We start from the raw sequence: 27,278 nt of genomic DNA, 5'->3' as shown, positions 1-27,278 counted from the left end.
ATTTTGATATAAAAAATTGAAACGTTTATAAATTAATGTGAACTTAGATCTCCAAATAGATTCTTACACTGTAACTGATCTCACGTAGGTAGCAGAATTCAAAGATCCAAAGGCACTAGGTATGCATATGTTACTATACTTTATTGTAATTTTGTATTATTCTGTATGGCTTTACAGTTTTGGAAGTTCTTCAAGTCCAAGTTTCTCACACACATTATATATATATATATATATATATATATATATATATATATATATGCTGAGACAGAGATATCAGATTTTGATGTGTACAGTCTTGACTAAGCGAGAATATTATATGCGGAGAGATCGAGCTAATATTTATATGGGAAAGTTATACATTCTTAAATTTTGAGAAACTTACGGGATCAATGCAATGCAAATGCAGAAATACACTTTCTTCGTTAATTAAATTCATATTGTGTAAATGATGGTGCATAAGATTGAATCTAGCCACTCGTCAAGCATATTTGTCAATGTTATGCAAAAAAGATTGAAGTGCTCATACGGGCGATTGAACACATTTTTTCATCTTTTTTGTTTTATATATTAGTTCTGTTCCCATTTAAATTTAATTAAGACATAAATTAAAACAAGATATATATAAAGAGGAATCAATTGTCCATCAAAGTTTTTCTAGACCACCCAACAACATGAAGTTATTCCACTTTAGTTATGGTATTGAGTTTGAATCTTAGTATGTAACAATAAAATTAAAAAATTAAAAAAGATCAGAATTTTATGGTACGTAATAATCTTATTTAATTCAACTATAATTATTTTTAATTAATAAAAGATACATGTGGTCTTTTTGAAAAAAAAAAACAAAAAGTTTTACTAGAAATTGCTTTTTTTTTTTTTTACATTTCTTTTAATTGGAAAACAGCCAGAACTGTGAGGGATATGATATTATTATCTGTAAAAAAAAACAAAAGATTGATGTTCATGAAAATATTTGAAGATATATAAAAATTTTGACAACAACAATTATCACATCATAGTCTCTCTCTTTTTTTATGGCGGACGTGTATATGAGAAATACATTAAAAAATTTGAAAGAAATCCTTTCTATTTGCATTAAAAGAAATATTTTCCTCATGAATCATGATCGATCGTAGTCTTTCTTCTATTCTTATTTTTCATATAATTTTCTTTCCGCGTCCGACCAATATCATTATAGGAAATAATATTACTATAAGATCCCTGTCAAGCTTTGCGTTATGCAGCTACATATTAGGTGATCAATGATATTCCAATGCATATTGAAGGTTCCTAGCCATATCGTGTTTATGTCAAGGATTTCTTAATAATCAATTAAAGAAATGGATGTTATATATTGACCGGCACAGATGGTAGAAAATAAGCGCCAGTTTCTATTAATTGGATCCATAAATCTTTACAATAATAACCCATCATTGTAAGAGTGCAAGTTACCAAATAACTAGTTGTTATTTTTATTCTTCTCAATGAAAGGTACCTCCTCTAATATGAATATATATAATCATGATGACATTACTGTAATTAGTTCGAATCCCATTCTAGTTTCAGATTTTTTAATAAAGGTCTCAAGTTTAAATTTTGAGTATGAAAAATAATAATTAAAAGATAAAATTTTATTAAAAATAATCAATTAAATTTATCAATAAAGGTTATCATGATCAAAATCAATAGATATTTCACAGTGATATAAAAAGCACCACATCATGAAAGTACTCTTCATAATTTACTATTGAAATGGAATCATGAATATGCAGTTCATGTTAATTAGGCCAAAATTTGTGTTAGGCATTGACCGTTTTGTTAAAACATTAGTCTACAGATTATTTGTGTAGCATTTCACAGTTGATATATTCGTGGAAGTTGCTATTACACCATTAAACTGCGTAGTAGTGCATATGGCCATCTTAATTAAGTCTTCAATATCGATCTCATCTTTGTCAGCTCCAATAATTTAATGGGTACAAATTACATTTAGCCATTTCACACATATAGCTTAATCGATATATTTCAATAGTACCATAATCCTTTACTTTACCTAAGCATAAAATATTTTAATTTATATAATATATCAAAATTCAAATGACTGAGAATTACTTAAATTTAAGTAATAGTATTTGTATAGGATACAAAATATTAATAAAAATAATAAAATATTTTTAATTTAAATAACTTAGAATTACTTTAATTTAAGTAATAATGTTTATAGAGAATAAAAGCATAAATAAAATTAAAATTAAATATTTAATTTAAGAGAGATCATATAATTTAATAAAAAAAATACAATAATTCTTAAAAATATATACTACTAAGATGGGCTATTTAAATTTATGATATGAAGGAGATTAAAAAAAGAAAGAAAGATAATAAAAAAAAGGAGAGATCTCATTGATTGATTTTGGGGTGTTCAATGGTGACTCATTTCACCTCACTAATTTGACTCAACTCAAAAATAATTTGAAGAGTTTGAATTTTAGAAATTAGACTCCATATATTTTAAAGATAGATGCAAATTATATTCCAAGTTGTCCCAAACTAATCTAACATCATATATTCTTTCAAAAAATATATTTTTTAAATAATTATGCATTAATAATACAATTTATTGACTTTATATAATATTAATTTATATTAATATTATTTATCATAAAATATGTTTTCATTATAGTTGCATACTTTTTTTAATTTTATAATTTAACTATACATAATATTAACATTAATACATTATATCAATAAATTAAGTTAACTTAGTCTTTGTTAGATATATTATTAGTTCTCAGTGCCTTTTTTTTTCTCACAAAAAAAGTGATTTTTGTAAAATTATATACTAAATTAGTGATTTAGAAAATTATTTACTAGAGATGAATAATTTTATGTTTTGATATCAATTATAATTATAATCGAGATAGAAAATTGATTTTTTTATATTAATTATGATTATAATCGATTTCAATAGTTAAAACCATTCCTCTTTAATAAATAATTTTTAAAATTACCTTTTTTTTAAGTCGTTCTTTTAGTCGAGTTAGATTCAAGTTGAAATAAATGACTAACCAAATTTCAGTTGAAGGACAAAAATTTCTTAATTGTTGATTGGCAATCTAACATGACGTCTTTTAGTGTGACGTGTTAATTTCAACTCATCCATTGTAAGCCAAGTAATTTTTGGAATTTTTTTTCAAGTGATCCACTGATCAATGGTTCTCGGGCCAAAGGCCCAAAAGAAGAGAAAACAAAGCTACCTAAGGTTGTTTCTTTCTGCACCCATGGAGATCCAAACGGACAAAAATTCCTCTCACCCTCTCAAATGAACCAGACACCTCCAACCCTAGCCTCCTCTTCCTTTTCTAAGTATGTGCCGCCCAAGCACCCCATTTTCCTCCTCTTCTTCAACCTCCCCCCTTTCTTGTTCCCTTCTTGCACCATTTGCCGAAATGTATTTTGAAATGTTTGTTCTGGAATAAGCATTTCATTAGGGAAAAATTATTTTTCATGTTACGGATTGTGTAATCCATGTCAACATAATTTTGGAAAAGCCTATTCGTAAGGGAAAAAGAAATTGAGTTATGGAAAAGCCTATCCATAAGAGCTTTGAAGCATGATCGATTATGGAAAGCTTTGAAGCATGATGTGTTATATCGAAAAGCCTATCCATAAGCCAATTGAAACCATCTAAAGGAGCCATGTACGTAACAATAAGTTTGAGATTTTTAAAATTACATTCCAGATAATTTTTTCGGAATGTAAAATTTGATTAAGATTTCAAAAGATTTTTAAAAAAATTAAAAAAAAAATCTTGTGGTGTTCAATTAAGATTTTTAAATAATATAAATAAGTCTTGTGACATTTAATTAAGATTTTCAGGATTTTATAAGGAATACAACAAAATTCAGTGATATTCAATCATGATTTTTATAACTTAAAAAAATCTTTTAGAATAAAAAAATATACAAATTTCGATGAATTGTTTTTTAAGATGAATTTGATTTGACTTTTTAGTATAATGATGGTGTGTTTGATGTAATCCTACTCTCCACGGGTATTGAATAAAAGAATTCAAGAGCATTGGGCTAAAGCTACTAAAGAAGGTCCTAGGATTCTCATGAATTTTAGGATAGATTTCTGAGCACATGGGCCAAGGTTGGGTCTACTCTTCTTTATAAATATTAGAAAATATTTTTTCCTTCTTTTGAGTCTTGTATTTTGACAATTCTAATAGTATAGGGTTTTAACCTTGTATTTCAGGGCATTTTGAGTAGTCTTTGTGGTAGGTACTTTTCATGTAGTTTGGCATAAGAGTGAGTTTAGCTATTACAGGCGGTGTGTAGCTAAGCTCTAACTTCTCGTCTTAAAGAGGTGAACTTAGTTATTAGAGAGGTGTGTGTAGTTAAGCTCTAACTTCTCTAGGAATCTTTTCAAGGAAGCTTCTCAAGAAAGTTTCTCAAGTAAGCTTCTCAAGCAGGTGAGTTATTAGAGATCTGTGTGTAGCTAAGCTCTAGCTTCTCTAGGAGTCTTCTCAGGGAAGCTTCTCAAGGAGGTGAGTTATTAGAGAGGTGTGTAGCTAAGCTCTAACTTCTCAAGGAAGTTTTCTCAAAGAAACTTCTCAAAGAAGTTTTCTCAAGAAAGCTTCTCAAGGAAGCTACCTAGTTTATAAATAAAAGCATGTGTAACACTTTTTGTAACTTTGATGAATGAGAGTCTTGTGAGACACAACTCAAAGTTCAACTTCTCTCCTCCTTTTCCTCCTTCAATTTCGTACTCCGCTCTCTCTTTCCCTCTCTCTTTCTGAATGTGAAATTTTTTAATAAACATGAAAAGTTGACTTATGTATAAGTAGATAAATATATAAATAAGATATGAAACAATTGTTAGATATGCTTTTTGTTTGGTGGGATCCTTATTGTGATAATGGTGACAAGTATCGATGTTACTGGTAGATATTGTGGTATATATATTTTTATACAATTAACATTATTGATGATTGAAGGAGAATGAGTCTATTGTGCTTGTAAATATGCTAGGAAAAATTGATTGGTTGTAATAGGTTTAAGGTTCTTTGTATAAGATGAGTTTTATTTAAAATGTTAGGTGAAAAAAATTAATGAATATTTATAAAAAATTCACAAAATCCTTTAAAATTTTAAAAATTCATATTTTTTTTAAATCTTATGAATTCATATTTTATAAATCCATTAAAATTTGAATAACAAAATCCTAATCATAAAAGTCTTTTAAAAAAAATTAAAAGTCAATACATTCTTACAAAGTCTTTTAAAATCCATAAATTTTATGCCAAAATAATCTTTTAAAATCCTAATTCAATACATCCCCCTTAATACATCTATCAAATAATCTTACCAAAATCCTTGAGATTTTGTAAGACTCTTTTCTGTCTTTATATATTGGTTACTAGACTTTATTTTTTCTCATCATACATACCCTCTTTTCTCTTCAATACTAACACAAAAATGAGATCTACTCAATTGAAAAAAGTATCAAACAGTGACAAAAAAATAATGTAATTCAAGATGTGTGTCATATATGTTTCTCCTATTCTTTTGGAACAAAAAAATATTAAATATATTCCTCCACTTTATACTTTTCTATTTGCTTTCTAAATTAAATTAATGTTTGTCTTATGTGTCAATGCTAATAATACTTTTCTTATATTGACTATGTTCATCACCTATTCGACACAATATTTTTATGATTATCACTCTTAATGTTGTCCTCCACATAGCTGAGTAATCCTCTACAAAATTTTTACCCTTATTATTGCACCCCATTTAACACGTCATTGAATTTATCATGACATAATTCTAATAATTGAAAAAAAATCAAAAAATCATTGTATAATTTTAAATATATTGTTCAAATCCAAAAGTAAGAATGAAAAATGTTATTGTAAGAAGGGTTAATATAGGATGACCTAAAGCTAAAATCAATTTAGCTATTAAAAGATTAAAAAAATTATATTGATTTTATTTTTTTAATCAAAACCTCATCACTTCTTATTACCTTTTTCACTAACTCTTATAATTTTGAATGTGTTTTTAAAAATTTATAGTCTTTTTAAATCTTATAAATCTATAAAATCCTTTAAATTCTTATGATATAAATCCATTAAAATTCAAACTATCACAAAAATTTTATAAAAAAATCTAATAAGTTATAACATTCTTACATTATCTTTAAAATCTACAAGACTTTTTTTTATACTAAAATAAACTTTTAAAATCCTAATCCAATACACCCCTGTAATTTTACGTTATGAAATAGGTGTTTCGGAAGCTTAGAAAGGTGTAGGAAGCAATATTGGAGATGCAGGAAGCAATTGCCTGTATAAGTAAACCTAAACAACCCAATATATTCCATTGAAGCCCAACACATATTCCAGATGGTCACAAGCATCATGATAAGAAAAAAAGTTAAGTAACATCATTGTTCAAAGATGCTGTTTCTCTCTTTCTTTCCTTTTTGTCATCAAAGATTCTGTTTCTAAAATGCCAAATTTGACTGTCTAATGTACATGCTAACGTTCCCATCTCCACCAACCAATTACCTACCAACTGGTGTATAGCCAATTTCAGATAAACGTGATTGGAGCATACTAATGACAGAAAGGTTATCAACAGAAATTATTTTTATTCCGATAAACAAACGCAAAAGAATGTAGACTAGGGTCAAATGCTCAAAATATCGAATAGTGATTGAAGCTTAGGGAAGATAAATATACACAACCTTATCGTAAAAGTAGGAAGGATAAGTGTACACAATCTTATCTCCACAGGCAAAGAAACTGTTTCTAAGATTCAAACCCTACCTCCAGGTTACAAAACAAAAACTTTATCATTCTCAAGATATGTAAAAAGTATAATATTTCAGTAAGAACTCGAGAGCTCCAGACTGAAAAGATGCCTTGGAGCATTTCTCATGGTTTATCATTCTCATGGTTCACTAAAATTATATAATGAAATTCCTTGAATATTTTTTCGCAGTCTTCTGGTTAAAGCTACTGCATAACAATTAGCCCAACTTTTTCCAAACAGCTTAAATTTTACAGAAACTCCATATAAAGTTGTCCAAACATCAGTTTCCTTCACTGTATTTAGAAAAAAAAAGATGCCCTTTCATGGAGTTCTTTAGTTCAATTAGTCATAGACAGGCATCTTGATTCTCTCGCTTTTCCTTTGATGGAAAATATCATTATGATTATCCAGTACAACGAATACAGACCTAATGAACTTTAATTTCATTAGAAGAAAACATACAAATTCTATTAAAAATATAAGGGTATAAACCATCATATGCAAAATTTTCTTTATAAAATCCTTGATGAAGTGCTCTATCTATATTCATTATTCAATGTGTTTATAACAGTACATATCACTAATGTCACTAATGGTAGTGCAAAGAAAGATACATACTTTTAAATCTTTTAATCCTTGGTTGGATATACTTTGCTTACAAAAGTTGGAAAGATGAAAGGTACTAATCTGCATCCTAGAGGTGAAATAAATAGCAAATAAGACATCCAACCTTGGAGGCTAGATTTGTCAGGGAGGTGCTCCTGAGAAATACGAGTAGCTCTACCAGTAAGTAGTAACCTTTCACTTCCAGCTTATGTTCCTAACATTCTGCACCCTTGGCCTCCACCAGGAACAATAGCTGCACTAGTTTATGGGTAACTAGACATTTTACAGCTATGGTTCCAAGATGGTGACAGTGATCTAACTGGGAAAACTTGTTTGCTATCACAAAATCAGTGACCTCAACCAAAAGAAATCAGCTTGCTCCATATAAGTTAAAGTTCCCACCAGCAAGCTTAGTGAGACTAAGGTCAGATCTTCTAAAAATTCATAGGAAATCTTAGTTCAACCCCATAACTTTGGAGGTGCAGGACCCTACATAATTTAGCAACCATCAAGTTACTATACCACCTAACCACCTTAATTCTATATCATGGAATTATATTCCTTTGAGGTTGTAAGCATAGAAAAGTATATGATTTATATTTCCAGAGGCTGTAGCTCACTCAGATACTAATTTCCATGAATTTAAAAGTAAAACAGAATAAGAAACAAAAATTGAATGGAATATATTACATAGAAACAAACAGCTGTTTTCTTCTGTTTGCTCTAGACATATTTCTTGGTGATTCCTAAAGATAATAATGGAATAAAATACTAAATATCTATATCTCAGTCAAATCACACTTTATTAGTGCAAAATATAGAGGGAAACACAACAAAATAAATGATGACTTGACTTCTCTCTAATCAGATGCCGCTTGTTAGAGCAAGAATAGTCCAGCTCTTTCTTGAATGGGGGGCTGGGGAAAAAAGGGGAGAGGGAAGGAGATGCTCCAATTGTCTTCTCACTATGCCAGCCCCAATGGCCCAATCTCTGGCTCCCTGCATCCTGGTAGGTGCATGGTTGTAAACTCCTAATCTATTTTCTTTTAATTTTTTAAAGAAAAAGAAGATATCTGTTCTTGAACATTTGATGTCATTTTGGCTTTTAGGTAGTAACTACATATTTTCCAGATATTCTTTCAGCCAAAGACACAGATAACAAACATGGGATTGTCACACAATCATATCTAAATATTTAGATATGAATTTAAAGACAATTGCTTTGGTGTAGTACAATTTGATAGAATTTAGCATTTTTCATTTGTTCAGATGACTTCAGAGAAAGAGATAGTGATGCAGAGGGTTTTATGTCACAAGTTGCAACAGCAAGGTTATCAATATCGAAACAGAAATAAGGAAAGGGCCGCACAAGAAGAAACTTTGCATAACAGTAACACATTATAAGACATGTTCAAGACACAGTTCAAGGAACAATATCTTATGACCAGATGTTAAAGACTAACTGAAGTTGAAAATTTTCTGCTATTATGGCAGCTTATATCCAGATTCTAAAAGAGGCTAAACCAATTCATATCTCTACTTCTAGAAATGTTGTTCGCTCTTCATATTCAGCTTTGAAGTTTGAAGATGTAAACATGAAGAGAGACACATCATATTGAATAAAATTAGGAAACCTTGTTAACTTTTCTGCTCTTTTCCTCAATACATTTACATGATTATAACAGCTAATCTTGATCTCCATCATATCAGTAATTTCATACACATTATACATATGAAAACATGTAACCACAAAGACCAAATTGATCCCTACATCGTTTTTTCTATAAACCCATACCAAATTTCTAGTGTACAAGAGCTGAAAACTCTTGGTGTCCAATGCTAGAAAGAAAGATTGTTTGCGGCACATATCTAAATGAGCTATTACTGTGGGCAATCATTTTTCCTTTCATATTTGTATTTGTAAATGTGAAAAATTAAAGTGAGCCATAAAATTGCCTATAGTAATCATCCTTTCAATTAGGAAGAAGCTCCATAAACTAATTACATAGTAGGGCTAGCAAATAACTTCAATATGCAGTGCAAAACATGGGGTTGGAGAGGGTGATAGAAAGACTGATTGATCTTTTATTTCCATTATAGAGTCATTCTAAACTAGAATCAACCTATGTGATATGACTCACATCAAAGGTTATGCTATTCTGAACCCTAGATGAAATGATAAACAAATGAAATCTGTAGTTAAACTGCTAATTGAAATCAAGCTAAATTTTCACTCAATTACCACAGAAAATTGCTAACTTCCTAAAATCACAGAAAAATCCAATGTCCAAAGTGATAGATAGGAACTACAGACACCCCATATACATCAACCAGTCTTCACTCAATTATAGCATTCCTTTATTATCCCCACACTTGTCTTTACAAATTACAAGTAGTTTCACTAGATTGACTAGGTGTCAATTCTGTCCCATAGTTCCAACTTTCAACTTTCATTGCCAGTAATACATTATATATGTCAATGAAAGCAAAAATCTACGATGATTTAGTAACGAAACAACAAAAAACAAAAGAACAAAGCAAGATTCCACAAATCAGTTAAAAATTGCATTGTGTAGAAACTAATGGTACAATACAATTACAGCAACACATTTCATAATAAAAATAAAAAAAAAACCACAAGCAATATTAATCCAACACAGCATTACCAATTCCCAGCAAGCCATTAAACCCTAAATCCTCAGTCAGGGGACAGCATTGAGCCTCCCTTCGAACACAAACCCGCGGTAGAGGCCTTTGCCGTTCTCGGGGAGGTTATCGATCCACCTCCACTCGTGCCCCTCGGAGGCACGGCGGTCCCAGAGCGCCAATTTCCCGATCCTCTTGGCGGAGAAGCAGACCATGTCGCCGGCGCCGCCGAAGACCTTGAACTTGGTCGACTCACGGAAGGCGCGGAACATTTCAGGAGGCATGCGGGCGGCCTCGTCCCAGCGGAGGTTGTCGAGGTCGAGGCGGAGGACGAGGATGGTGGAGCAGGGGGCGTTGAGGGCGAAGGAGGACTTGAGGCCGCCGACCATGAGGATGAAATTGCCGTGGCCGCCACGGACGAGGCGGGGCCGATTGAGGACATCGAAGACGTCCCCCCACTCGTGGCGGTCGAGGGGGGACCAGACAGGGACGACTGAAGTAGTTGTGGATTTGATGGTGCAAGAGAAGAGCTTCCACTGGCTGCGCCAGGGGGAGCCGACATCACATAAGGCGAAGGCGGAGTCGTTGATGAGAAGAGATGAACGGGGTTTTGAGGGGAGGTTGGAGGAGAATTTGAGCCAGGTGGAGGTGTTGCGGTGGCAGTAGAGGGCGGCGAGCTCCGTGAGGACCATGACGCGGTCCTCGGAGTCGACGAGGACAGAGCCGTGGCGGGACCAGGCGGAGCCGAGGTGGGGGAGGACGCGGAAAGTGCGGGTGAGAGGGTTACAACAGATGAGGGACTTGGAGTTGGAGTTGGAGTTGTTGTGGGCCCAGAGGTAGAGGAGGCCGAGGGAGGAGGCGACGGGGAGAGGGGAGTGGAAGGGGAGGAAGTCGAGGGGGAAGTGGAGCCATGATTTGGTGGCGGGGTCGAAGAGGGGGAGAGAGGTGTGAGAAGGGGTGTGGTGGCGGTTGCGGAGGGCCAGGAGCTGGAGGGGTGGATGGGAGCTGGAGAGGACCTGGAGGAACGAAGGTGTTGAGAGCAGCTGCAGGAAGAATTTTGACACTGAGCGGCATATCATTATTTCCCTCAGTGGCAGCCTGCAGAATATCTGCCGGAGGCTGTCCTCCGCTAGACGGTAGATCCCTGCCTCTTCCTCCATTCTCTCTCCCTCACTTTCATTTCCTACTTTTAACCAACTCTCTATTTATTTCTTCGGTGAACCACTTAGTTCTATCTCCACTAAATATACAATCTCATTTAATTATTTCTATTAATGCGTCTTAAAATCGATACTAAAGTTTAGAACTCTTTAGATTTTATTCACCTTATAAAAAGAACCAGACCCATTTCGTTTTGCCAGTTATCCAGGCTAAGTTTGAAAACAAGAGAAAATTAAATTTTATTTTATTTTTGATAATTAAAATCTAAATTTTATTGCCACCCATAGAGGCTGCTGGTTGGCATGATTACCATCCCTTTCACAACACAATTCATTTCAGCTCAACCAAATTAACATGCAACTGCCATGGGTAGGCTTTAACTAACTGGGAGATGCATTTAGTAGTCCCAAAATTCAAAAGACCAAAATTCTTGGTAAGCTGTGAAAACTTGAAGTTACTTACAAACCATGTTATTCACTTCAACCATGTAAGGTCTATTTCACTCCTTCAGTTTGCAACAATTTGTTTGTGTTCCTCCTGCAAAAACATCACCATTCATGAAGCTACAGTTTACAATCTTCAACCATGTAAAGGATAAAGATTATAATAGTTGGATTTTCATCAAGAAATTTGATTTACACCTATACCAATAGATCATGAATAATCATAAAAGTAAACTTAATACAAAATCTTAAGGCTTAGATTTATAAATTTTTCTTTTACTTATACGATATTTAACCTTTCCATTTCTACAAAATTTAAAACTTCACCTAGAGTGACTTTTATTCGTCAACAGCTTTGGTGAAAAAAAAAAATAAGAATAAAGAAGTGAGATTGAGACCGATTCATCAAATTATTATTAATAGTATTCTTTTTAAGCTATATTATTTCTTGTTATCTTTTATTGCTAACCATTTAACAATTAAAATTAAAATAATAATTGAACAAGTCAAATTTGTATTTAGCCATTTTTTCAACCTAAATTCCAAATACAAAATCATACATGTTTGTTTATTCTTTCATCAAATCTTTCATATTATTTATACTTTGAGTGTTAGCAAAAATATAATAATATTTTATCTTTTGAAATCAATTAATCATTAAATCATATTAAATTATTTAATTTAATTAATCATCAATTATTAAAATAATTTCTTGCCTTCGAGTTTTGTTTGCCAAGAAAACAGAATTGAAATTTGACAGGAAGGTGTATGGTTATCAAAATTGGGACTTTTGTTTGCCAAGAAAACAGAATTGAAATTGGGACTTTTCCTGATAATTTTGGAAATTCAGTTAAACCGCAGAAGATAAGTCTAAACTCCTTAAACTGGGGAAACTATGTTTGACACTGGATTTGAAATTTAGTGATAACTGATCATTCTGTGAAAGGTAAAGACTATCCAAATTTTGAAGCCTAGAGAAAAGTGGAAAGTTGACAGATCCACTTAAATTGTTTGATGATAGATCTAACAGAGTAAGGTTTAAAATGCTGAAAATTGATTCTGGTTTGTTGCCCTGCAGCTTGTTGTAGGACAAATGTAGACTCTGCAAGGAATGACATGAGTTTGCACTTATATGCTCTGGCAACTCACTTCTGGAAGCTGGCCTTGAAGGTCCCAATTTTCTGAAAGATATAGGTGTTGAAGATTTGGTAAACAAAGAATGTCATCTGTCAAGTTTCCTCTTGGCCAGTTCTCTCTTAATGTAAGAGTAACAAAACAGGAAGACATATTAAGTGTCCTGATTGAAATTGAAGACATATCTGTTTCAGCCAAATCAAGCTCCCTTAAAACTGTTGCATTTTGGAGCAGCCTTTTCCAAGTGTCTTCTTCCCACTTTAATGGATAAATACTATTAGTACTAGAGAAATCAAGTGAGGCTAATTTGGAAAGGTGAGAGATTTGGGAAGGAATTTCACCTTCAAAGTTAGAACCAGACAAGTTGAGATGTGTGAGGCTCAGAAACCCAACAAAGAGAGATGACAGTTGAGGTTGATTGAAATCATTGAAAGCAAGGTTGAGTGATTGAAGATGAGAAAGATGGAAAAGCATACTGTTTGGATGGATTTTGCCGGTAAGCCCACTGCAGGTGAGGTCGAGCTCAGTCACGTGACCGGAGATATGGCGGCAGGTGACTCCAGGCCAAGAGCAACAATCTGTCCCATTTTCCCATGTTGTGGTCTTTGAATAACCAGGATGACAATAATAATTGTGATAACTAGTCTTAATAGTGAAGGAGTTCTTGAACTGAAGCAAGGCAAAGCTGTCATGGGGGTGGCATAAGGAATGAGAGGGTGAAAAGTAAAGGATCAGCAAATGCCAGCACAGAAGGAACCACCATATCCATGATTCCATTTTTTAACTAGTGTGCAACTCCAAAGTTTTTAGGTGGACTTAGTATAAAGGGAAAATATACATGAAAGGGTAATTAAGGAACCAAAGATGAATATTTATAGCCATCAAATTAAAAACACGATATGCAATTTGTGGCTAAATTAAGAGTTGATTGTGGTCCCAGCAGCTTCGAGACTTCAACAACCCATTTTCTAACCCTTTCATCACGCTATATGAAAGTTGTCGCCACTATATTGCAATTTAAATTGACTTGACGTGGAACTCATTTTCTGCAAACATGATTCATTTGATGATAAATTTAAAATCTATTCATTTGCATGAGTCTAATCTTCTTACTTGTTTGTGAGCTTCAATCACAAATTACAGACATTAAAAGTTTCAATATCAATTATCAAACAATGTAGGACTCAACTTTTGAAATAGCTAACAAGTATACAACAAGACCACCACAGAATCCTTGATGGTTGCAGTCGCGAAACAATGTGTATTGTATGTCTAAATGCAGATTGTCTATGCAACTTTCATTTTAATATACCAATTTTCAGAATTCTTATGCTTTTACAGTCTGTTAAACTATTTAACGATGACTAATATTGATGAGTAGATAACGAAAGGGGGGGGGGGGGGGGGGGGAAACAGAATCAACAGGAATTTATCAATTTGAAAATGATCTTAATTATTTGTAGTTTCTTTCTGTACTAGCATTACCTACCTACTGAAAAAGGAAATGCAAATTATTTATTGAGGATTAGTTTCTTTCCTCACAAGTAATAAAGCATGATTTGGAACTTGAGTTCTCTCCATACAATAACAGAAAAGAGACAATGATTCTGTTCATATACAAGATTTCTGCATTGCCATATCGTCTTCTGTTGTTTGTTTGTAGTTTCAGAAGGAATCGTGTTATAGTGCCTCAACTATAATAGGATACTTGTTCTTTGGCATCCTTACAAGCGTAGGTTGGACAGAATTGTCTTTCTCCAGATGTCTCCACCTGTAGCAAAAAAATTTGTTACATGCAATGGAATATGAGTAAATAGTTTAAGCACTGAAAGTGTAAAGAATTTTATAGTGTTATTCAATCACAAATTTTTCTGTATGCTAATTTTGTTGACTTTTACAATAATTTACTTATAAGGCATCCTTATTATGATTTCCAATTGGTTGACAAGTGCATAGAAATTTAACTAATGGAATGTTTAGTTTAAATATGGAAAATGAATATGGAAGAGAACAAAGCTAAAATAAACAGAAAAAATTGGAATAAATGTTGTTTTGGAAAATCTGTGTGATTGTCCATTTTCTAGGTGCAATGTGATTATCTACGTTATTCAGAATCTTACTTGTATCTGTTGACAAGGTGATGGATGAAGACACAAATTTCAAGCTTGGCAAGGTTCATTCCAGGACACATACGTGGTCCACTACCAAATCCAAGAAAACTGAAAGGCCTCAATGTTTCCTGCAATTGAATGAAAATATCAAATTTGAAGTCCTTAGAAATAGAAATGATTATTAAAGTCTCTTGTCAGGAAGGAACTTACATCAAATCTAGAGGGATCAAACTTTTCAGGATCTTGGAAAACTTCTGGGTCGTGGTGAATAGAAACAACATCTAGGTTGACAGACCAACCTTTCTTAATTTTATAACCTGCCAAATTTAACATCAACTTTGAGTGTCATTCAAAGAGTAACAGTTTCAACATACATACACACACAAACACATTATATAGCCATATTTGGCCATTCTGTATAGCCATACCATCAATTTCAAAATCCTGGGATGCCTTTCTTGAAAACCAAGGTAGTATCGTGGCTCTTCGAAGAGTTTCACTGATCACCTGAAATTTAAATGATCAATAATCCTTGTGAACTGTGAAAACTTGAAGTTACTTATGAATAAAATTATTGTTGCTTACTTTGGCTGTGTAAGGCATGTTATTAACTTCAGCCCAAGTAAGATCCGTTCCACTCTTTCTGTTGGCAACAATTTGTCTGTGTTCCTCCTGCAAAACATCACCATTAATTCATGAAGCTACATTTTAAAATCTTCAAACATCGAAAGGAGAAGACTATAGGGGCTTCAATACTTACTCTCAATTGTTCCAAAACAAGTGGATTTTCACCAAGAAATTTGATGAGCCATGTAAGAGCAGCAGTTGTGGTATCATGGCCGGCAACCAGCAGAGTTAATATATTATCCTTCAGTTGTTTATCTGTGAGTTTATTTTCATCTTCTTCTCCATCTTCTTTGCTGTGTTTCATAACTAAGGATCCTAAGAAATCCTGTTGAAATTCTTGGCCACTTCTCCTCCGCGAAATTGTAGAATCCAGCATCTCATACATCCTATCTCGAGCCTGCACACATTCATAGCATTGCATCAAAAGAAAGGAGGGTTCAGTGATCTTCAAAATTGAATCAGTGCACATATTTAGTGTGTGGCTAGTTATGCATGACATTGTTACCTTGATACCACGGTGGAATGCTGTCCCTGGAAGTTTGAATGGCAATGAAGCAAATGAGGAAGAAATAATCTTAAAATTTGACCTAAACTTCTCCTGTTCCTCCCCAGAAGGCTCTAAACTCATGATCATATGTCCAATCACTTTTAGAGTAAACTGTAACATTCAAAATTTCATGTACTTAGTACGGAATAAGATGTATAACCAAATAAGAAAGTTTCTTATATAACTTAGTGGCACTACTCAACTGTAGAAGCCTCCTCAAGAACCAGGACTTTCCTTCCATCCCATTGATCTAATGTTTCCATTGCCTGAGTATTGATAAAATGGAAATATTTTTTCAGGCCATCAATTGATAAAGGTTCACCAATCAGTCTTCTTAGCCTTTTGTGTGCCTCTCCAGTGGTTTGCAGCAAACTGGTGGGGCCCAGAACTTGCTGGCCAGTGTAAAACAGATTCAAACTCACAATCCCATCTTTTCCGGTTAACAAAATTTTGCTTGCTTCTCTCCCAGTCATGAAGACAGTGAACCTCCCCAGGACAAAGCTCTTGAAAACCTTTCCATATCTGTGAGAAAATAGAAGTTATCAAAGAAAAAGAAAATCCTAGGAATTCTTTAGCACCTAGCATGTAATTATAAATTTAATCGGAATGCATCAACAGTCGAAGGATTTTTTACAGTGTCATATCATGTAGTCATGGACTGTCATGTAATTGAAACTTGTTGACTTGTCAGTAATTATTTTGAAGGCTTTAGTTATATTTTTAGTTCCTCAAACTAAGTGTGTTTCTTTCTTGGTCCTCCAAATAAAAATTTGTATTTTTTAGTTTCTCAAATTCAAAAAATTGTTCCTTTTAGTCTCTCTGTCAAAGGCTAAAAGATGCAAATTATTATTTGAGAGGAAAGACTAAATTTCAAATTTCAAAGACTAAAAGTCTAAAACATACACAGACTAAAGCATACATGTTTTTATTTGAGGGACTGAAAAAAACAAATCTTCTAAGAGACTAAAAACATAATTAAACCTATTTTAAAAGTCATAATGATTCTAATTAGTTGACACTGACATTGTAAATTTGTTATACCGGCAGTGTATCAAAAGTAACCCAGTTCAATTAATTTGTTACCTCTTTTGCCTCTTGTTCATGAAGCTAAAGATTCCAGAGGGACTTGAAAAGTCAGAGAGGAATGAGAAACTCTCTCCCACAATAGGCCAACCAAGGCTTCCAGGAATGCCTTCCATTGCTTTAGGAGAACGAGTAACATACAACAACAAGATAACAGACAACACTAACAAGGAAAGGACCAACGAGAGCAGCAACATGATCAGCTCCATTCCCTCTTACCGCAAGCACCAAATAGCACTAGTAGTTAATTAATCAAAGAAATGTATCCTATATCTATAGTATAAGCTACAATTATTAATTGTATCTCTTTCTTTAGCACCTTGAGCTCAGGACATTTGTGATAGATTTAAGCCTGGACACAAACAAGATGTTTATATTTATATCATGTTGTTATAATAATATTATCAATTAAACCGCAGGCCAATATGTTACTTTGAAAAGGTGACGACATGTATTGTGAACATTTTGAAGCGATAAATACAACATTTTTCCTTGGTAGAATCTCAGGGGATTCTTTGTTCTTGTTGATGGTGTTATGAATTATGATGTTGATTGCTAGATTGAAACAATTAGTCCATTTAGACATTTAATATTTTGAAACAAACAAAATATTAATTTGCCGTCCTTCGACTACCCATTGTCTGGCTTGAAGTCCATAGCTATCTCATTTTTGCATTATAATTAGATTCCTCTGCCTAAAATTTCAGGATTCGTCGGTAAGAAGTATTTAAGCACTTTTTTTATATATAAATTCTCGAGAAGGGCTAACAACACACTCCTTGATATAAATATTATGTCCTGTGATCTAAATAATATAGTTAACTCTAATTTTTTATATTTTAAAATATTTGCTATCATTAAAATAAATTTATGCTGATTAAATTAATTTTACATAATATATTTTTTCATTGAGAGTAAGACAACTAATTTTAAATAAACTTAATTGTCTTTTAACTAAAAAGAAGCTTTACTACAATAGGTTGCGGCCTCCAAATTCTAAATAAAATAGTTCCAACTAAGGAAAACATGACCCATCCCTTGATGATGAGGAATCAGAAACTTTCGAATCACCTCGTGTCCTGTCTTGTAATTTCTGTTTTTACCAAATTCAAGTGCTAGGATTCCACTTCCACAAAAAACTTGATCCCAAAGTTCTAGATGTTAATCTATGCTTAGTTGAAAAATTATATACAAGATTAAGATCAAGATGACCGTCGTGGATTCTATAATTGGTGATCTTTTCGAGAATCACAGGACATTAGGTGGCATATAATCCAACATATATATGATGAATACTCCAAGGACAAAACTTAACGTGTATATATATATATATATATATATATGCCAACTACAAGCTTGCATGTCAGCGGAAGATATGAACAATGTGTTAAAGAAAATGGTATATGATAATTTTGATTGATATGAGGCAATAAATAAATATATATTCTCTCTAAATACATATTCTCTCTATTATCTCTTTATTCTCTATTATCTCTTTATGATTATTAAAGATAAAATATTAAAATAGAATTATAAATAAAAAAAGAAAAAAATATACAAGAATTTGGATCAATTATCATTCAAATTATAGTTAATTCCTATAATTAATGGATTTTAACACCCCTTTTCAGTTTGTGCATCAATATCACATATTTCCAACTTGACAAGAGAACTATCAAGTTGTTGTTCTGATTTTACAGGGAGCTGGTTATGAATATCACAATCTTTTTCCAATATTAAGATAATTGATCAACATCACATAGCTTTTGGAGATGTTTAATCATTTGGTTAGCCAACGACAAAAACATAAAGAAGAAGAGTAGTTGTGAGAATAATTCGATGGAACACATGTTTCAAGTAATTAATCTCCTCTCATCTTATAGGTATTTGATATAGTTTAATTTTTTTATAATAATACAAATAAATGCTATTTGAGAACTTTATTTAAATAATTTATTTGATATAGTTTAAATTATTATTTTTTATAATAATACAAATAAATGCTACTAGTGAACATACTTGAGGACCCATCCATCAAGTTACTGTGCAAGTGGTGCCCCTCCCTTCGCTCACTACTGCTTTTCCTAGTCACTCTTTTACGTCGTCTTCATCGGTAACCTTGAGACTTGCAACAAGGTTAAAAATCGAAACCTCTGTCACCATTCCTTATGGGTTTCCAATGAATTTTGGGTCCATTGAAAAACTAATTAAAAATAATATTTTTCCCTCTTCTGTGTTGTTGATGTTAAAGGAAAAGAGAAGTTGCTCGGGTTGTCGGTGATGGTCATGGTATGTTTGATTTTGTCAACAACTTTAATGCATTAAGTTTCATTACGTCATTGTTATCAAGTTTCTTTTTGTTTTTTACCGGACTCATCAAGTTCTTATTTAAAAGAAAATTTTATTTCCATGCATTATTATGCTTTTGTAATACTCCTAATATCAACCAATGGATTGGTGGTAGCTACTAACTAGCTCCCATTGTTATATACTTATTTAATCAAGGTTTTACAACTACGACGAAATCTTATTACCTCTCGGTGGTGGAACTAAAGTAATGTTTCAAGAAACCATTGTCAAGTTAGAAACTTCTGAGATATAGAGACAAAAAGACAAAGAAGAAAGAAGGTTAATAGGCATAGTTCGTGCATTCTATGACAGAAAAAAAGAAAAAAGGAAAGCATTTAGGAAAAAGATGGAGTGAAGTCTTTGATAATTTAATTTCTCAATATCTTTTAAGTGATCGATCGAGGTAATGGGGTCCATTTAGTCATTTTGATTAAGTGAGTTTCTTTAATAATACGAAATAAACAATTACTACTTATTGGTTTTATTTTTTAGTTATAATAAACTATTTGACAGGATGAAAAGTATATGACTTTCAGTCCATCATCAAAAAATTGAAAATAAAGTAATTTGTTTTGTTTTAAATATTTTCTTTCTTCTTTTTTCTTTTACCATGTTGAAGTTGAAGAGAGTGAGAGAATAAAGTTGTTCAGGTTGTCGATGACGGTGTGATTGATTTTGTCAACAACTTTAATATGGATTGAGTTTCATTACGTACGTCATTGTCATCAAGTCACTTTATATAAAAGAAAAATTTAATTTTCATTATGTTATTTTGCCTTTGTAATTAAGCTACTATGTCTATTGCACAAGAAAACACATTTTTGAAATGGTTTTTTTTCTCAAAAAAATAACAAACAAAATATAGGGTGAAATTAGTGAAAATTTAGGTGGGAAGAACATAGCCCCATTTGAAATGGAGAGAATAAGTTGGAATAAAGTAAAATGAAATAGAAGACAAAAAAAATGCATGGCGCTTAAGACTAATTAGGATTGTAAAAAGGAAATTGTTAAACATATACATATATCTGCCGTTTGTACTTTTTTTTTTTTTGTTTATTTTCTTCTTACCCTTATCTCCTCCACCTATTCGCACACCCCCTTCCACCAACATATTCTTCCTCCCTCTTCTTCTTTAGACTAGGAGAGAGCTCCATCAATCCAACGCAAGGTTGGTAAGGAACAATCCTAGAGATGTTGAGGGTTATCCTCAACATAGTATCACTTCTACTGTGTATTGATCAATCTTCATTCAAGTCTAGAGATGGCTACAACTAGTGATGAAGAGCCAATTATAAAATAATAACAATAGTACTCTTATCAACAACAAATCAACAAGTCAATCAGTCAAAAATATAAATCCTACCAATATAAATAAATAAAATCTTATCTAAATAATATATAATAACATAATCGGCAACAAATAAAATATATTTCTAATTGATTGACTCGCTGATTTGCTGCTAATAACTAGTATTTTTTCCCATGTGAATTCAATTAGGGTAGCACATAAAACAATGAAATATTGCACAACTCTTTTCACTTAATTAAATCAACACAAATTTTATTTGCAAGACTTCGACCAATCTAGATTGAATAATTAGTATATGACACTAATATATCAAGCTATATTTTCTTATTAGAGAACATATTATCAACATTATTGTGCTTAGTTTTGTCATATAACCAATCAAATAAGCTTATCACCCACTAATAGAACATAAATAAAATGTACTTAAATCATGAAGACAGGGATGTTGAAATTCTCATCATTAAAGTAATTAAATAAGAAAATAATTAAATTACTTTAATGATAATCAATGTTGACACCCACTGATCTTATGCATTTTACATATTTTATTTTCCTGAACTACGGTTTTTAATGATAATCTTAAAAATCAATGTTTGACATTCTCATCATGCTAGCTAGATATGGTTAAAATACGAAAAGTTTTGAACTCATACTATTAGATACCAAGCCAAGGCATACTGAGAAGATGCTTTCCGTAGCTTGCTATTTAATTCCAGAAGCTAATTACTACAATATTATCAACTACTCTTTCAACATCTTATTATGTTACTTTTAAAGTCAACTATAAATCTAGATTTCAACCAACCACAAGATGGTGCTTGCTGCCTGCCCAGGTATTATTGTTGACCAATGTTCACGTTGGGTACCGATTATGTTAATTTAATTCATTTCTTAGAAAGATGTTACTTTCATTCATCCAAAAAGCTATAAAACATAAAACTTCAAAGGTTGTGCTTCCAATCTAGAAGTAGAGAAAATAAACAACACTGAACAGCATAATAATATACCCTTCACAAGTCTCACCACACACACATAATTTAATTACTGTTACTATTATGAGCTACTTCTGCTAATTGATGTTCATGGAGTTGAGGCAATTTTGTCCATTGAAAGGTTGTTCAGAGGGAGGAGCGCCTACCATAAGGAGGATAGTTCCCTGAAAGAATAGTTTTTTCCCTAAGGCGCTTTAATTCTTCCTGTTGTGCCTTGTGGACTTCTGCAATCACATAGTGTAGCCATGTTCATATTCACGGGTTAAATTTGAAACAAGCAAATGACAAATATGCAACTTTACAAATTTCAAGCAATAATTTCCTTGGACTTGGATATATATTTTTGTTTCCAAAAATGCGCATTAGGGTTCCTCCTCCATTCTTTCATGGCATGATTTAAGAAAGAGGTAAAGTTGACACACGATGATTCATGAGATTATGTTCATAAAACAAATTAACAAGAGTAATGATTGAACTTTTTTTTATTTATCCAATTTTATATGAATTGATGGATAAAAAAAGGGGACATCACATACATTCAATTTTTTAAGGCATAAATTAAACAAATATGCAATGATGCACACCGTCTTTAAATTGTGCTTCTTTCCTCAGAGCCGCTACAAGCATTCTCAGCTTCTTAATCCTTTCATCCGAAGCTATGCAGTCTCTCTGCATCGTATGAGACATTGATAAGTTAGTGAATTTTCTCTTCTTTTCCTTATTATGTATGTGTACAAAATTGAGTTTAATTACTAAAATACTAAGAGTAATGCTACATAGAATTGTTTGATAAACTTTGTTAATTAAGCCTCAAGGGCGGGTGTCAGAAAGGTTCAAGTGATGGGGACCACTCATCTTCCAAGAGTCACGTGAAAAAACACCAATTTAAGTTTTGAATATGTAATAAGGAAATGTATACAAGCCAACTTACTTCAATGATGTAAAATATAGTTATGGAAAAACTACATAGGGTAGGGTTTAGTCACAGTAGCAGATGTAAGATCCTTAGAGAATAATTTATTTTTAAAAAAATTAACATTATGAAAAAGGTAAAAATTAGGAACATGAGTCAAATATATAAAATTAGGAGGACAAAATCTACACACCTAATATATTTATGTAATTTTTGAAAAAAATTACGGGTGCATTTGCACCCTCATAAACATGTGGATCTGCCACTAGGTTTAGGCATGCATTATGTTTCTGTGTAAAAATAATGAGATTATTGTACAGTGCACACCACATGTAAAAAATTTGGCAAAGAAAGAATGAAATTGTTAGAATACAAAACCAGTTTGGCTTGTTCAGAACAAAAAGAAGATATTCATTGATAGTACTGATGATAAACGATGCAACAAGGGAGTTTGATTATAAAATCACGCATAATCCATCCCAACCCACCTTCACCATTTGCACTAAAAGTATGACCGGATTTTTACACAGCTATTAACTAAAAGTAGAGACTGATCTTCAAGCGCTTGCAGTGATCCCAACTAGGTTGACCCCTACAAACACCCGACAAGGCAACCAACTCCCGAATACATTAAATCAAAAGAGAAGATAATAGGGGATCTCAATTGTAAATTGATATACAACCTACAAGAGTATTCTATGCATATATTTTTAAAGATTTTGATGCATGATATGTATGTTCTGTGGTTGATTTAGATCACGTACCATGTGATTCTTTTATTAGCCATGACTCTTTCCAGACATAAGGATAACAAACCCGCATAATTATCAGTCTTCTAGTCCTCAATTTTGTTTTTGGACCCAAATTCTTCTTTCTAAATGTTGTACATATATTTTAATGACCATTGTTATTCTTTTCCTAATTGCTATGCACAAGTAAATCTACACCACTTTTAAAGTGTTGCAGGGCAACATCAAACATTAGCAAGAACAAGTTACCAAATTCTTGTTTATTCGTCATCAATATGAAAAACGAAAAGGAAAGAAGATAGTCAACATACCCGAAGCATGGCTATACTTGCTGAGAGGTTAGCAGATTTAATCCTAAGCCTCTGCACCTTCTTCCACATGATTATGTAACGAATCTTCATCTCCTTTAATGGGGAAGCAAATTGCCTATTAGCAAGAATCCTACAAACACAATATTTCAAATCCAATCCAACATCAGCGCATAAAACCAATAATTATCCCACAATCCAAACACCCTGCCAATGGTGTAATACCTTAAGGGGTATTACCCTTAGCTTACATTTTAACCATCAAATCTGGATAATAAAAAATATATTATTCTCAAGTAACCTCATCATATGCATATTAAAGGGCATTTCCCAACATACGAATCCATATACCAAAAGAATATCCACATAACTAAGTATCCGAAAAGTAATAAGCCAAAGACATTAATTCACAAAACATAACATCTTCATGGCCTAGAGTTTTCATTCTCCATAACTTCCTCAATCTGAAACATGGAAACTAAACTAATGAGACAAGATCTAAGTGAGTGCTAAACATGACCCAATATACTTATGTAACTCATGGAAGCATCATAAATATATAGCAACGGGTGTTCACAAGATGGGTTGGACCCAATTTGGCCAAACCCCTGAATCAATCCAATCAATTTTTGAATAGGTTGGATTGGGTCAATGTTTAAATTTTTTTTTTTTTTTAAATACCCAACCCAATTGTAAATGGATTAGTTTGAGTTGAATCAATGAGTTAGAGCAATTAAAGTTGTTTATTAGTCTAATAATAATACTAATATTAATAATAATATTATTATTATTATTATTATTTATTTTTATTTAAAAACATATATCATGTATTATATATATATATATATATATATAGTAATTTAATATTAAAAACATGTTCATGGGTTGGGTCAACGAGTCAAAGAATCAAAATCCCATGACCCAATCCAAAAGTCAAGTGTTTAAATGGGTTGGTTTGAGTTCGACCCAAACACATTAAATATCCAATGTGTTTGGGTTAATTCAAGTTCGCGGATAACTCATACCTGCTCACCCACAAGCATCCCTACATATAGTTTCACTTCAACATTGGCAAAAGCATAAACATAAACTAAGACACCAACTTTTGCATGCTTAACATTATTTCTTTCTTTGTCTTTTCCGTCCTGTGACTAGTATTGAGCTTAAACTTCCAAGTAGTGTCCCCTTGTTCTTATGTCATGACCTGATATTTATTTTACCCTCTAACTCGATAAGCCTTTACCACATCTTTCGGGATGAGAAGTGATGGAATCCCGATCATCATCCAAACAAGGTATCTCAAATCTTATTGCATGCATCTTTCTTATTAAGACATTTGGGCAACAATTAATATCAGAGGGGGTGTTGTCCTTCTTCATTCAAAAGAAGCTCAATTAACATTCAATCATGAGAATTTAGTCCTTTAAGGAGAGAGATACAATTTAAAATAAAAATATACACAATTAAGGATGAAAAAGAGAAAATGTAGTGTTCCAAGGCTTTCAACTAGAATGTTCTCATGCTTAGCCTGAAGCTTAGAATGCTCAAACCCTTTACTTCCTCTCTTATGCTTAGCTAGAGAAATTCTACACTTAGCTTGAACCCCTTACTAAGCTTGAGAGAAAATCTCCTGCTTAGCTATAAGTCCCTAGAGCTAAATCTTCAATCTATGCTTCTTAGGCTAAGCCTCACAAATTTGTGGCTTGGCGTAGAGCTCAATTTTTGGGCAAAATATAGGGAATTTCAATTTTGCTAGCTTCTTGGTCATTAATGACTTCTTAAACCAATTCTAAACATCATAAAAGATCCATGAAGGATCCATCAAGCATTAATACACCAAACCAACATCTAATAACTCATAAATCATGCAACCTAAATAAAATCCCCAAATTTACCAAGTTAGGGTTCAAACCCAAATTTCCCAAATCAAACAATATAATCCATGTTCAAAAAGAAAAATTAAAAAAGGGAAGGAGATGAATATGAAGTACTCACTCGATAATGTCAAGAGTGTGGGTGGGTGTAGGTCTCCCTTGATCTTTCTCCTTCTTCCTTCTTTTGTCCTCTTTTCCAATTGTGAGTTATAAGAAGAGTTAGGGGGGGGGGGGGGGGGGAGAAAAAGAATTTTAGTGCTTTAAGAGGGTCATGTGCCTTCTATTGGGCCTAATTGGTTTTTCTCTTTTAACCTATGATCTACCCCATTCTTTAACCCATATTGAGCTTAAGGGGGTTATGTCTCCCTTAAGAGTAAAACACATAATGCAAAGTAAAAAAACATAAATAAATAGCATCATATTAGGTAATAATAATAATAATAATACAATATTGTGATATTATCACTAGCGTCCTATTTTTGGAGTGCTACATATGATCTAAAAGAATATCATTAGTAGGATTTGAGACAACAATGCCCAATATCCATGTTACTAGAGTCAACACAATATTCATTTTGAAATTTATTGAAAATCATATATCATTTGGAGAATCTATTGAATAGATAGTTAAATTTTAAAAAATTTCTATTTTTTAATAAATTTTAATAAATAAAAAAAGTGTTTTCTTTATCTCACTTTGTTTGATACTTAAAGTCTCAACAAAAGAATATTATACTAATGCATCATCAATTAATGCTTTACCCAAAAGCTACAAACGGACATGCACAAAAATGACTGTTTTTCAACAATAACAAATTTTTAAAAACTAAATATCAATTACTAAAAAGATGTATACATAAAAATCAAATCAAGTTTATAACAAGATTAAGGTCACAAACACAAAATTATATAATTTATGACTTAATTTTATATTGTTATTTTTTTTTTTGAGGTCCGCCTAGGTGAGGACCCATTCGTCAAATTGATATGTCAATTGTGCCCTTCCTTCAACTTAGTGTCAATTTTCCCATTGTCTTTCATTGCCATCACCCGGTAAACTCAAGAGTATCAAATAGGTCAACATCAACTAGCTTCGAAGGTGGTCAACAAAGGGTGCTCCTACTATAACCTTGGTCACCTTCCAGACTTATTTGAATTGAGATCAAAACTATCAAAGAGGAGACAATTGTTGAAGTTTGCAGCGAAGTAGAAACAAAGAGTTTGGGTGAGAATGTTGATGATTGGCCCCACACTTTGATATCTACTCTATGTTCACTGTCACCGATGGGTTTTCAATGAGTCCATTGAAAAATTAAAAATAATGTTGGTGGTACAATTACGAGGAAATCCTATTATATTACCTCTCATTGGTGGATTGATAGTAATGTTTTAGAAAATTATTGTTAACATAGAAAATATGGAGAGACAGAGACAAAAAGACAGAAAGGAAAGAAGGTTAATAGGCATAGTTCATGTATTCAGTGGTGGAAAAAGAACAAGCATTAAGGGAAAAGTAGGGTGAAGTCTTTAATAAATTTGATTTTTCAGTATCTTTTAAGGGATCGAGCCAAGGTAATGCCATGGGACCCATTTGGACCTTTA

The 27,278-nt window shown here is 32.5% G+C and overlaps 4 protein-coding genes across 8 annotated transcripts; all 4 read right to left on the bottom strand.

The window, feature by feature from the left end:
* Window positions 1–6,307: 6,307 nt before the first annotated feature.
* On the bottom strand, window positions 6,308–13,640 carry LOC114384424 (receptor-like protein Cf-9). 5 transcript variants are annotated; one of them, XR_003660688.1, is made up of 3 exons: window positions 13,156–13,640; window positions 11,700–11,774; window positions 6,308–7,919 (listed from the first exon to the last, which is right to left on the bottom strand). XR_003660688.1 is itself a non-coding variant. In XM_028344097.1 (2 exons), exons 1-2 carry the CDS (start codon window positions 13,589–13,591, stop codon window positions 11,737–11,739), a joined length of 474 nt encoding a protein of 157 aa, XP_028199898.1. In that variant the 5' UTR covers window positions 13,592–13,640; the 3' UTR covers window positions 11,495–11,736. The 5 variants fall into 5 exon arrangements, 3 of the variants coding, with proteins under 3 accessions (XP_028199898.1, XP_028199906.1, XP_028199891.1); XR_003660689.1 differs by having other exon boundaries at window positions 13,291–13,640; XM_028344097.1 differs by lacking the exon at window positions 6,308–7,919 and having other exon boundaries at window positions 11,495–11,774.
* On the bottom strand, window positions 9,767–11,285 carry LOC114384413 (SKP1-interacting partner 15). Its single transcript, XM_028344084.1, has one exon. It carries the CDS (start codon window positions 11,234–11,236, stop codon window positions 10,133–10,135), a length of 1,104 nt encoding a protein of 367 aa, XP_028199885.1. The 5' UTR covers window positions 11,237–11,285; the 3' UTR covers window positions 9,767–10,132.
* A 592-nt stretch (window positions 13,641–14,232) lies between the features above and the next one.
* LOC114384400 (abscisic acid 8'-hydroxylase 3-like) lies at window positions 14,233–17,883 on the bottom strand. Its single transcript, XM_028344075.1, has 9 exons — window positions 17,183–17,883; window positions 16,303–16,621; window positions 16,058–16,210; window positions 15,686–15,949; window positions 15,511–15,597; window positions 15,354–15,432; window positions 15,136–15,242; window positions 14,935–15,053; window positions 14,233–14,585 (listed from the first exon to the last, which is right to left on the bottom strand). The coding sequence occupies exons 1-9, from the start codon at window positions 17,389–17,391 to the stop codon at window positions 14,495–14,497; spliced, it is 1,428 nt and encodes a 475-aa protein (XP_028199876.1). The 5' UTR covers window positions 17,392–17,883; the 3' UTR covers window positions 14,233–14,494.
* A 3,770-nt stretch (window positions 17,884–21,653) lies between these two features.
* Window positions 21,654–25,884, bottom strand: LOC114370644 (transcription factor VIP1-like). Its single transcript, XM_028328037.1, has 4 exons — window positions 25,798–25,884; window positions 23,806–23,935; window positions 22,417–22,501; window positions 21,654–22,056 (listed from the first exon to the last, which is right to left on the bottom strand). Exons 2-4 carry the CDS (start codon window positions 23,893–23,895, stop codon window positions 21,959–21,961), a joined length of 273 nt encoding a protein of 90 aa, XP_028183838.1. The 5' UTR covers window positions 23,896–23,935; window positions 25,798–25,884; the 3' UTR covers window positions 21,654–21,958.
* Between the last annotated feature and the right edge of the window lie 1,394 nt (window positions 25,885–27,278).

The sequence above is a fragment of the Glycine soja genome, chromosome 2 (genome assembly GCF_004193775.1).
Source record: "Glycine soja cultivar W05 chromosome 2, ASM419377v2, whole genome shotgun sequence".
Classification (NCBI taxonomy): Eukaryota; Viridiplantae; Streptophyta; class Magnoliopsida; order Fabales; family Fabaceae; genus Glycine; species Glycine soja.
Note: the sequence above shows the minus strand (reverse complement) of the source record. Positions and strands in the feature narration are given on the sequence as shown.

What these genes read in the sequence shown, in the direction of transcription:
- LOC114384424 (XM_028344090.1), bottom strand. Translation starts at nt 13,591, where the DNA reads ATGGAATCATGGATATGGTGGTTCCTTCTGTGCTGGCATTTGCTGATC. An exon ending in GTCTGGTTCTAACTTTGAAG is followed by an intron (nt 13,073 to 13,155) that starts GTGAAATTCCTT and finishes TATCCATTAAAG; the next exon opens with TGGGAAGAAGACACTTGGAA.
- LOC114370644 (XM_028328037.1), bottom strand. Translation starts at nt 23,895, where the DNA reads ATGAAGATTCGTTACATAATCATGTGGAAGAAGGTGCAGAGGCTTAGG. An exon ending in CAAGTATAGCCATGCTTCGG is followed by an intron (nt 22,502 to 23,805) that starts GTATGTTGACTA and finishes CATACGATGCAG; the next exon opens with AGAGACTGCATAGCTTCGGA. An exon ending in AGAAGCACAATTTAAAGACG is followed by an intron (nt 22,057 to 22,416) that starts GTGTGCATCATT and finishes ATGTGATTGCAG; the next exon opens with AAGTCCACAAGGCACAACAG.
- LOC114384413 (XM_028344084.1), bottom strand. Translation starts at nt 11,236, where the DNA reads ATGGAGGAAGAGGCAGGGATCTACCGTCTAGCGGAGGACAGCCTCCGG.
- LOC114384400 (XM_028344075.1), bottom strand. Translation starts at nt 17,391, where the DNA reads ATGGAGCTGATCATGTTGCTGCTCTCGTTGGTCCTTTCCTTGTTAGTG. An exon ending in CATTCCACCGTGGTATCAAG is followed by an intron (nt 15,950 to 16,057) that starts GTAACAATGTCA and finishes GAATGTGTGCAG; the next exon opens with GCTCGAGATAGGATGTATGA. An exon ending in ACATGCCTTACACAGCCAAA is followed by an intron (nt 15,433 to 15,510) that starts GTAAGCAACAAT and finishes TTTAAATTTCAG; the next exon opens with GTGATCAGTGAAACTCTTCG.